Raw genomic sequence first — 11,951 nt, forward strand, 5'->3', positions numbered from 1 at the left:
GCATTCTTACATTGCAGGAGCACCATCGATCACAGACTATTTTAGATGGCGGCGTAAGCATTACAATCTTATTTACTTTTTAAATTTTATTTTAAAAATCATGTACGTTATCTAATTAGTATATTTTTTTTGCAGGAGTCCAGACATCTTCGTCTACGACGATCCGATGCAGATTTCTGGAGGACAGAGGACATCCCAGATAGAGTGTTAGATTATTTACGATATCTGGGATTTTATGGAGTATATCGGATCGGTCGTATACAGATGGACGTTGGTCTTATTACTGCTATGCTTGAGAGATGGCGTCCAGAGACACACACATTTCATCTTCCATTTGGTGAGGCGACCATCAGTTTACAGGATGTCAGCATCCTTACTGGATTACCAGTTGATGGAGATCCAGTTACCGGAGTTGATCCCACACTTACCATTCCGGAGTGGCAGGCTTTGTGCTTGCGGTTGTTAGGGTTTGAGCCCGACGCACATTTTTTTGATCATTCACGACTCAGGATTGAGTGTTTGGATGATCGTTATCGTCATTTTCATATTGCGGATGATGCACCAGAGGAGATGGTGCAGCAGTATGTTAGGGGTCAGGTGCTGCGATTGTTAGGTGGTGTCTTGTTACCTGATACTTCATCGAATAAGATGAAGTTGATGTTTTTGCCATTATTAGAGGATTTAGATTTCGCTCGTCGACTCAGTTGGGGCAGTGCAGTACTAGCTTGTCTATACCGAGCTATGTGTCGAGGTTCCTATGCTGATCAGAGCGAGATTGGCGGTTATCTTGTATTATTACAGGTACGTGAATTAAAATTTTTAATTTTTAATATTTAATTATATTTTACATTCGATATATTATTTATTTAATTTTTAAATTTTGCAGATTTGGGTATGGGAGCGTATGCCGACTATCAGTCCATTACGACGACAGTTGCTCGAGATGCCATCAGAGCAGCAGGATCCTGATGTTCCATTCAGACTAGACGGACCATTAGGATACAGGTATCGAAATATTTTTTTTTATTTAAATTTTATTATTTTAAATTTATTTAATATTAGTACATTGTGAAACAGATGGAACGTTGCATTCAACGTTCATCACGTATCGACAAGAGTGGCACGGGTTTATAGATGTCAGTTGGATACATTAGTTGATACATCTAGACGGGTAAATTTTAAATTTTTTACAAATATCAATTTACAGTATTCATAATCTATTATAATTTTATATTAATTTTTTTATTTTAACTATATTATATCAGTTTTTGTGGAAGCCATATACAGATGGGATATTGGCTATACTGCCGCAGATGTGTACAGTTGGACACGACATATGGACTGCTAGGGTGCCACTTATTTGTTTTGATGTGGTAGAGTGGCATCTTCCCGATCGTGTCCTGCGGCAGTTTGGTCAGACTCAGGGCATTCCAGAGCAGTTTGATACCAGCCAGGGACTTCATCGTATTGATCGACGAGGGAGAGCTCGTATCGACTGGCGTATCAGACATGCACAGTACATCGATATTTGGGATGCACGTCGAGATCACATTGTTCATGGTGATCCTATTTTGAGAGGCCGTTCATATACTGATGACTACATGGCTTGGTTTTTTAGCATTACGGTGCGAGTCATTGGACAGTCTCAGTATGCAGTTTCTGGATACGAGGGCGAGAGTTCTACTGTACGTCTTTTGGTAAGATTACGAAAATTACTTCATGTTATTTGTGTTATATTTTTGTTTTATATTGTACACTATACTGATTGTTTTATACTAACAGTTCTATTTTTATTTTATAGACTGATTCTGTGTCGGATCTTGTGTTGGACACTCGTCGTGCTTTATCTACGACTGATGAGGACGAGCGGATTCAGATACTGCGGGAGATGGAGAGAACAGATTTCGGAGCATTGGAGGCGATTGGTGTTGATCCACATACCTGTGCGCCTTGGTATGGAGCAGTTCGGGCGCCAGATATGAGTTATACGCCGTCACCATATGCTTCACATATGCCATCACCGCATATTCCGCATATGTCATCATTCGATGCTGCACAGATGCCACCGCCTTTTCATCCACAGATGGCAGCGTCTTCTTCGTCCTACATCCCCCAGATGCCATCACCGGGTACCAGTTGGCCACATGAGTATGATACTTTTTTTTCAGGTCCATCCGTGTATCCAGATGAGAGAGTTGAACGGGTCTCTCAGTCCGTAGATGATCCGACAGCATCAGTTATTCCTGAGCAGCATGATCAGCAGATCTCCTCCACTGATATAGGAGAGGAGCCATCACAGCAGGAGCAGCCGGCGAGGACCTTCCTGAGAAGGTCCAAGCGACCACGGGCGCCGCGACGTCCTTGTGGGACTTAGTCTTTGTTGTATTTGTATTTAGTATTTTTACATTTTTATTGTACTTTTTTTTGATATATTTAACATTTTGATTCTATTGAATAATATTAAATATTGATTTCATTTTATATTATTTAATTTTAAATTATTGGATATTATGATTTGTGCATATGGATACACATACTCGAACGTGTTTCAGAACATTAGGAGAGAAAATGTTATGCCGGCGGGTCGTACTTCTCGGGGCCGAGCCCTGCATCCCGATGGCCACGGCGGGCCCCTGCGTCCCGACGGCGGTCCTCAGCCCCCGTCTCTCCCGGCGGTGGGCCCCGTCTCGATTGGTTGTGGGTCCAGAGCAGTTTGATACCAGTCAGGGACTTCATCGTATTGGTCGACGAGGGAGAGTTCGTATCGACTGGCGTATCAGACATGCACAGTACATCGATATTTGGGATGCACGTCGAGATCACATTGTTCATGGTGATCCTATTTTGAGAGGCCGTTCATATACTGATGACTATATGACTTGATTTTTTAGCATTACGGTGCGAGTCATTGGACAGTCTCAGTATGCAGTTTCCTTATACGAGGGTGAGAGTTCTACTGTACGTCTTTTGGTAAGATTATGAAAATTACTTCATGTTATTTGTGTTATAATTTCAAATGATAAAATTTTTAAAATAAATTTTAAACAAAATATCATAAAAAAATATTAAAATAATAATAAAATAGAAATTATAATTATAAATTTTAAAAAAATTTAATTTTAATTTAAATTAGAAAATATCATTTAAATTATTATTTTTATTATTTAATTAAATTTATTTATTAAAAAATGGTAATAAAATAGAAATTATAATTTAAAACAAAAAATTATCTTTAATTTAAATTAAAAATTATCATTCAAATTACTATCCTCATTAAAAAATTAAACTCATGAGTCGACTCACAGGTCGTGCCAAGCCAGAAAACCAGCGTGCCAATAGGAATTTCAGCGTGCCAAGCAGCTCATTGTGCCATGAGTTGACTCATGAGTCGACTCATGCACTTAAAACATTCATAACTTCAAAAATATAAGTCCAAAAATAATGAAATTTTCACCAATAGATCACAAATCATTTGTTCTACCAAATGATACTATCAAATCAGGATTTTGGTAAAATTACGTTTTTGCCCCTGAAGAGCATAAAGACTTTTTCAAATAAAAAATATTTGTATCCCTTCAATCTGCTTTGTAATCATCAAAATCAATCTAGGAGCAACATAAATATATCATAAAAATAGTAAATAAAAGATAAAAAATGGTAATAAAATAGAAATTATAATTTAAAATAAAAAATTAACTTTAATTTAAATTAAGAATTATCATTCAAATTACTATCCTCATTAAAAAATTTAATAAATTAAAAAAAAATAATTAAACAAATTATGAAAAAAATTTAAAATAATTTTAAGAAAAGAAAAAGAATAAAAAAATGTCGAAGGGAACGGCGTTTTCTCCTTTCCTCCCTTCTTCTCTCCTTCTCCCTCTTCTCCTTTCTCCCTCTTCTCCCTTCTCCGGCGTCTCTCCTACAGCACCGCGGTGAGCTGCCTCCTCTCTCTCTCTTCCTCTCTCTCCCTCTTTTTAAAAAATTTTAAAAATAAAAATTACCAAAAAGAAAGTCAACGGGTCGACTCACAGAGTGTGGCAGCCAAAAATTTTGCGTGCCGTTAAACTTTTTTAGCCATGAGTCGATTCATGGGGTCGACAGAAAAATATAAATCTATTTTTTTTAGAAAATACGCTTCCAAAAATTTTGAAATTGCCTCTAATAGATTACACATCTTTTGTTCTTGCTTTTGAGACTTCAGAATCATATCTGATAAAATTATGATTTTTTTTCTTCATTTTTTAACTTTTTAATGTATTTATTTTTTGATCAAAATTTAATTCAAATTAAAATTTTTTAAGTCACATTTATAAAATACCTAAAAAAATAAATTGTAATTAATTTAATTATTACATTTTATTCTTTTATGAAATATTTTTTTTTATAACTTTTATAATTTTTATTTTTATTTTTATTTTTCTTCCACTTTTATTTTTTTGACATTCTATTATGTATTTTTTTTCTTTATTTAAAATATTTTTAAATATTAATGTTTAAATTAATTTAGTTATTTAAAATATTATTTTTAATTTCAATTATAATTTTAATTCTTATTTCTTAAAATTAAAAATTACAAACTTTGTTCTTCAATTACAATTAGAATTTCTATTTTTTTTCAATTCTTTATCTTTTTATGAAATTTTTTTAGACAATTTTTATATTTTATTTAGAAAATTTTTTAATTAAATTAATTTTAATTTGAGAAATTAATTTTAAAAAATATTTCTATTTCACTTAATCTTTAAAATTTTATTTTTTTAAAATTTTAAATTTATAATTCTTATTTTTTCTGACTTTTTACAAATTTTAACTTCTTAACTTTTTAACTTTTCATCATTTCTTAACTTATTAATGTATTTTTTTTTATCAAAATTTAATTCAAATTTAATTTTTTTAAGTCACATTTATAAAATACCCTAAAAATAAAATTATATTTAATTTAATTTAATTTTATTCTTTAGCATTCTATTACGTATTCTTTTCTTTTAATTAAAAAAATATTATTTTTTCTAAAGTTCAGTTTATAATTTTGTTTTCCATATTTTTTCTCATTTTTTAACTTTACACTGTATTTTTTTATCAAAATTTAATTCAAATTAAAATTTTAATTTTCCTCCCATTTTTTTTTCTTCATTTAAATTATTTTTTTAAATAATAATGTTTAATTTAATTTAATTATTTAAAATATTATTTTTAATTTCAATTACAATTTTAATTCTTATTTCTTAAAATTAAATATTATAAACTTTGTTCTTCAATTACAATTACAATTTCTATTTTTTTTTCAATTTTTTATCTTTTTATGAAATTTTTTTAGGCTATTTTTAAATTTTATTTGAAAAATATTTCAATTAATTTAATTTTAATTTTACAAAATATATTTAAATTTTTTTTTATTTTAATTAAACTTTATAATTTTTTTTAAATATTTTAATTTATAATTCTTATTTTTGGTGACTTCTTAAAAATTTTCACTTTCTAACTTTTCCTCATTTCTTTAACTTTTTAATATATTTCTTTTTTTATCAAAATTTAATTCAAATTTAATTTTTTTAAGTCACATTGATAAAATACCCTAAAAAAAAAATTATAATTAATTTCATTTAATTTTATTCTTTTATGATATATTTTTTCAAATCTTTATATTTTAAATTTCAATCAAAATTAAAATTTTAATTTATTTACTAATTTCAAATTTTAAAAAACTAAATTTTCCAATTTTCCATTCAAAATGGCGTTTTATATTTAAATTAATTTAGTTATTTAAAATATAATTTTTAATTTCATTTATAATTATAATTTTTATTTCTTAAATTTAAAAATTATAAACTTTGTTCTTCAATTATAATTATAATTTCTATTTTTTTTTAATTCTTTATGTTTTTATAAAATTTTTTAACCCTTTTTTTAAAATTTTTTTTAATTTTTTTAAAATAAATTATTTTTAATTTTCGAAAGTAATTTGAAATAATATTTTTATTTCAATTAATCTTTAAAATTTTATTTCTTTTTAATTTTCAATTAAAATTCTTTTTCTTTGATTACTTCAAATTTTTTTTAAAAAAATTTTTAAGACAAATATTTTGAATGATGTTTTTCAATTAAATTTCAATTTTTTATTTCTTTCATAATTCTTTCTCCTTTTTTTATTTCCTATGATAATTTCTTTTTTTTTCTTAAGATTTTTTTTGACATCTTTTAAAAAAAATTTGAAATAAAAAATCTAAATTAATTTTTTTAATGAATTACAAATTAAAATCTTTATATTTTAAATTTCAATCCAAATTTAAATTTTAATTTATTAACTAATTTCAAATTTTAAAAAACAAAATTTTTCATTTTCCCACGATTTTTTCCTTTTTTTTTTGGGTGGGAAAATTGAGAAACGCCATTTTGAATGGCGTTTTTAAAAATGCCATTCAAAATGGCATTTTTAAAGACGCCATTCGGAATGGCGTTTCTTCATGTTTTTTTTTTTTTTTTTTTTTTGGGACGATGCCACCGTGGAAATGGGGGCTGACGTGGAAGGGGAAAAAACGCCATTCAAAATGGCGTTTTTCCCTTTTGCATTAGTTTGGTAAATAAGTTTCGTTTTAGTATATTTTGGTAAAAAAGTTTTTTTTTTGCATTATTTGGGAAACGAGCTCCAAGAGAGCCCACATGAAACCTGAAGAACCAACACTCGGTATACTACATGCCATCCACTACTTAATTACCTCCATCCCTATGTTTGGGTGATGCAGCCATAATCGTCTTGATCAAATTCTCAAGATGTGACTTACAGTAATTAAAAATCCATAAACTTGGGGTTCAGGTTCTCTGTAGTCAAGATCCAGTCTCTGCGGTTTGCAGGCCGTATTACAAAATGCAGTGCAACCTTCGTTGGCCGCCATCACAAGATGGATGGCGATCAAGAAACATATACAATGTACAATATGGTATCCACTTGTAGACCATTTTATTTGATGACCATCCATCTGATGATGGTAGTTATTGATAGTTGCACAATATTTTATAATATGATCCGATCCATGCTCAATTCTCTGCCACATCCATGGGGATAGTTTTTATCTCCTCCATCAGCTCTTGAATTCTCTCCAATTTAGGCATTTCATCAATGTTGAGCTAGCTGATGGCTAGCACCTTGAATGCCTTGAAGTGGCATTTTTTTTTATAAAAAAATTAGCAAGGGAGGAATAACCACACGTCCTTTACGGATTGTGTATAAGGAATTACAGCAATGGGGATACAGCCACAAGGAACGACTGCTGCTCCGATTGAATACATACAGAAAGAGAACAACAAAAAGAATTAAAAGTGATTATCCAGAGCATCCAACGGGTTTCCAGGTGCAGTCTAATATTCCACTCCCCACCAGAGATGGTTTTTTTTTTTTTTTTTGCTAAAGAACTCCCCATTAGAGATGTTGGTTACAAGGGAGGCCAAGAGAAGAGGTGCCTGAATCCAACGGAGGAAGGGATCGAACAACAACAGCAATTACAGACCTCACATGAATCCCAAAGCAACATGCAAGCAGGCTAATTATGCTGGGGCTGGCGTGCCAGCATACTAAGGGCCGTCTAGATTTTGTCGTGGGCGTCTTGGGTTTCTGGAGAATAAAGTTGTTTCCGGTAATCAAAAGATTGCAAAATTTTTTGTAGAACGGTATACTTAGAGCAGCTCTTCTTCAAGAAAATTCTTGAGTTTCATTCACGCAAAATTTCCGAGCAAATCGCAGCCATTAGCTGATTGGCCGCTTTCCAAATGAAAATGTTTGGTTACACTTTTTGATTTTTAATTTTTAAAAAATATTTTTTATTTTTTTTGATTTTTACTATTAAGTAAAAATAAAAAAATAAAAAATATGTTTCATAACTACGTTGCTATAAAGTAAAAAATAATATTTGGAGACGGCAGGTGAAGAGCTCGATGAGGAAGAAGGGTTCAAGAAGAGAGGGAGAAAGAGGTGAAGAGCTGAAGAGCCCGACGAGAGAGAAGCATTCAAGCTCTTTTGGTTTGACGTTTTAGATATGCAGAAATAAAAAAATAAAAAAATAAGTTTTAGAAAGCAAAAAAATTTTGTTTTGCATATAAAGTAATTATTTAGAATTTTTTTATTTTTTTATTTTTATTTTTATAGTATTATCAAACATTATTTTTTGAGTTTTATTTTTTAAAATCATAAAATAAAAAAAATATTTTTTTTAATAATTAATCAAAATTTTCTCTTCTTCTAGTCATCCGAATCTTATGCACACTTGAAGGCCAACCTCAGATGTTCAAATGAGTTTTGAAAGGCATCTAAATGCCATGAGAAAAGGGACATTTCATCAGAATATGAGAGATGGACTCCGAATTTGCTCCACAAAGAGCATATCCTGTACGGATTTGCCAACACTACTCTGGTATGCAACTTGTTGCGAAGAGCAAGAGCCAAGGCAAAATTTTCATTTTTTTTTTGAGACAACCACCCTCCAAAGAACTTTGTAAGATGGGCAAATCAGACCGCCATTATTAATGAAGGCATAAAAGAAATTGATAGAGAACAAACAAATATTGATTAGCGTCTAAGAAAGCGTATCAGCAATTCGGGAAGGCTTGATGTTGGCCAGGCAAGTTTGAAGCATCTCCAATTGTCTTGTTTGAAGTAAGGTTAACAGTCCCTTGATCTTCCATGCGAGAGTTTCTTCTAGCCTATTGGGGGAGCAATTGAATAGTTTTGTTCGACGACTTGAGGGTATAAATCCTTAAGGACTTGTTAAATTGATGGAAAGTAGAGAGAAGAAGAGATACTTTCTGAAAAGTGAAGAAGGAGTCTCTTATTTGATTGAAGTTTTAAAAGGAGAGGGAATAGAAAAACTCTTCCTATGAAAATCACTTTCCACGTTTCATGCAAAGTGAAAACTCATGGAGGAGTTGGATTTTGGCACTTTTTATGGAATGGAAAGTGGTATTATTTTTTTCTTTTTCAAAATATCCCTTTAGATCCATGGCTAAGATTTTGTAAAATATCAATAGATGGTTAGGATAAAATACTGAATAGTGATATAATATTATATTAATATTATCTTAATATTTATATAAATATAATATTAATATTATTATATTTTAATATTTATACTAATATAATATTTTTATTTATATTAATATAATATTTATATTAATATAATATTATATTCAATATAATATTTATATCTATATTAATAAATTTATTATATTAATATATATTAGTATTATATCAACACAATAAATTATTATAGTCTAATATTATATTATAATATATTAATATAAATATAATATTTATATTTATATAAAGTTTAGGAGAAAAAAAGATATGGTCTTATATCTACTAAGGGTATAATAGGTATTTTACATAGTTTTCATAGAAATGGGTACTTAACCAAACATAAGCTATTCTGCAATAAGTCATTTTTTCATGGTCAACCAAATATGTCAAAATCCTATTCTCAAGAAGTTACTTTGTAAAAAATTACTTTTTTGAAAGAAAAATTCTTCTCGCGAACCAAATGATTCATAAAAAGATAAGCAAGAGTAAAAAGTCCACTCCAAACATCCTCCCAAACTCGAATTCTAGATCCATCTTCCAATCTAAAGGAAAGATAAGTCCAAAAGATATTAAGACTAATGCACACATCCTTCCAAATGGAAGACCTCCTTTTTGCTTTCCTTGTCACTTGCATGCCAAATTTCTTCTTAACATAATAGGCTTGCTTGACTTTTTTTTTAAGTACGCACGGACGGTCACACCACTTTGGTGTGAGAGTAGTCCAAAAAGTCAGAGTACAAAAGACCACAGAACTAGTGGATAGGTATCGTTTTGCCTTCAGGTCTAATCTCCAGAGTGCCCACCACAAAAGAAGTAACCAAATCTGCTGTACTATTCACCTCCTCATAAACATACTAGACCAACACTGTAACTGAAAGATAAAGAGCAGTTCAGATATCATGGAGAAGCGAATGGGCCTCCCACTGCTTTGTGTTGTCCCAGATGCCAGCCGATAATGGTGGTAGAATCTCCTTTAATGGTTATCCTTTCTGCTCGCAGCACCTCTTTGGCATAGATAATACCTGTCCAGATGGCAGAAGCTCGGCTCTCGAGGTAGATGGCTCAAAGAGATAAGAGCCCCCGCCGTTGGCAATCTAGCATCTGAATCCTTGATAGCAAAGCTCCTACCATCCCTCCTATTTTTGAAGCTGCCATCGATGTTTACCTTGACAAATCGTAAAGGAGAGGGCTCCCAAAAAATAAAAATAATCCTTTGGATCGCTATAGGAGTAATATGGGAGTCATAGGGATTAGAGGCATCAAGGTACGGATCAACAACGTTGAAATGGCAATACTTCTCAGTCAAACAAATGACTCTCTTCAGCATCCAATGTGCAGACACCATCTTGTCTTCGAAAATCAAACTACTCCTGGACAACTAGATCTGATAGGCGATATAAGCCATCCTACCCCCTTAGATAGAAGTCATCCTCTCAGCAATACTCTGATAGATCGCACTTAAGAAGGACTCCAACTAAGAACCACTAATCATCTCTTAAGGCTGGCTGTCCGTCCTTCTCTAAATCAATCTCGCCCTTAGATAATGCAGAATGACATGCTCCATCGACTCATCCTCCAGCCTACAGATCGGATAAGAAACTAAAAAGTCTATGCCCCTATCTCTAAGAGGTATGTGTCAGAAGTCGATCCCAAGCAAGCTTGGCTTATTTCCGCCATGTAGAGTCCGACCTAGTTGTGAATTTTCATGCCTATTTTGTCAAGAGGACAAATTTATTCTAAAATTTTGATACCAAAGTCATCTTATTCTTTAGATTTACAAATACAATCCCAATTCACGAAGCAATGAAATATGTTGACCTTCTCCTGTCCCTTCTTTAGAAAAGTACAGTGCAGCTAATCAATTCTGTTGAGAACCCATTTTGGAATTTTGAAAACTAACATACCGTAGGAGAGTAAGGCTGACATTGTAGAGTTAATCAAGATGAATTGACCTCCCCAAGAGAGATGTTTAACTTTTCAAGTTGCAAGCCTTGAGCTTAGTTTTTCTAGTAGTAGAGGCAACCAATAGTGCTTTAGTAACCTCTAATCGCAAAGGGGTAGTCCGAGATAAGAGAAAGGAAGCAATCCTCTCCTATAGTTTAACATAATGCCAAACAAAGATACTTCTTCCTCTTGCATATTCAAACAGATGATGGAGCTCTTATAAAAGTTGATTCGAAGATCCGAAGCTCTTTCAAATGCTAAAAGAATAACCTTCGTCACGATCGAACTAGCCTTCTTCTCCGCGTCAAAAGAGGAGGATGTCATCAGCAAACTGTAGCCCTCTAATACCCCTAAATGTAACATTAGATTTCATATTTCAAGAAATCCGAGATCGCGGGCCTGTTTGAGCAAAGCAGACAAAACATCCGTGATAAGTATGAAGAGGACGGTGACAAAGGATCTCCCTGCCGAAGGCCCTGTTTGCATTTGATCTAGTTACTAGTTTTTCTTTTACAATAACAGCTACCGATGCCGAAGCTAAAAGATTCTGAATCCAACTAATCCAAATCTGAGAAAATTCCCGAGCTTGAAGGACGGTGGAAAGAAAATCTCAATTAATATTATCAAAAGTTTTCTTAAGATTAATTTCACACAAAATACTTTTATGTCCTGGCTTCTTATAGTAGGCAAACATCTCATATACGCTCAAGGAATTCTCCACAGGCGACCTTACTTGAACAGGATCTGTTCTATAGTCTCACACAACTATACCCTTAATTGCCTCGAAGTAGCAATTAGATATCTCATTGTGCTTGTGCATTTGTCTCCTCCAATTTAGGGAAGAGTCTAGCTTCTCTCTGTTGTTGGTCATGAACATTATGAGCCTCCCCCAGCACATGCGGACCGAAGTCCGTCGACCAAATTTAGATGCTCTGAT

General features: G+C 32.1%; 1 protein-coding gene across 1 annotated transcript in view; it reads left to right on the top strand.

The window, feature by feature from the left end:
• The window catches only part of LOC140855300 (serine/threonine-protein phosphatase 7 long form homolog), a 4,027-nt gene extending 1,310 nt beyond the window's left edge, over positions 1 to 2,717 (top strand). The window contains exons 2-7 of the mRNA XM_073251175.1: positions 354 to 801; positions 887 to 1,005; positions 1,078 to 1,171; positions 1,266 to 1,697; positions 1,802 to 1,953; positions 2,561 to 2,717. Of these exons, the coding sequence (XP_073107276.1) occupies positions 354 to 801; positions 887 to 1,005; positions 1,078 to 1,171; positions 1,266 to 1,697; positions 1,802 to 1,953; positions 2,561 to 2,717 (1,402 nt within the window). The remainder of the gene's footprint in view (positions 1 to 353; positions 802 to 886; positions 1,006 to 1,077; positions 1,172 to 1,265; positions 1,698 to 1,801; positions 1,954 to 2,560) is intronic.
• The last annotated feature ends 9,234 nt before the right edge of the window (positions 2,718 to 11,951 follow it).

This window comes from Elaeis guineensis, chromosome 2 (assembly GCF_000442705.2).
Source record: "Elaeis guineensis isolate ETL-2024a chromosome 2, EG11, whole genome shotgun sequence".
NCBI lineage: Eukaryota > Viridiplantae > Streptophyta > Magnoliopsida > Arecales > Arecaceae > Elaeis > Elaeis guineensis.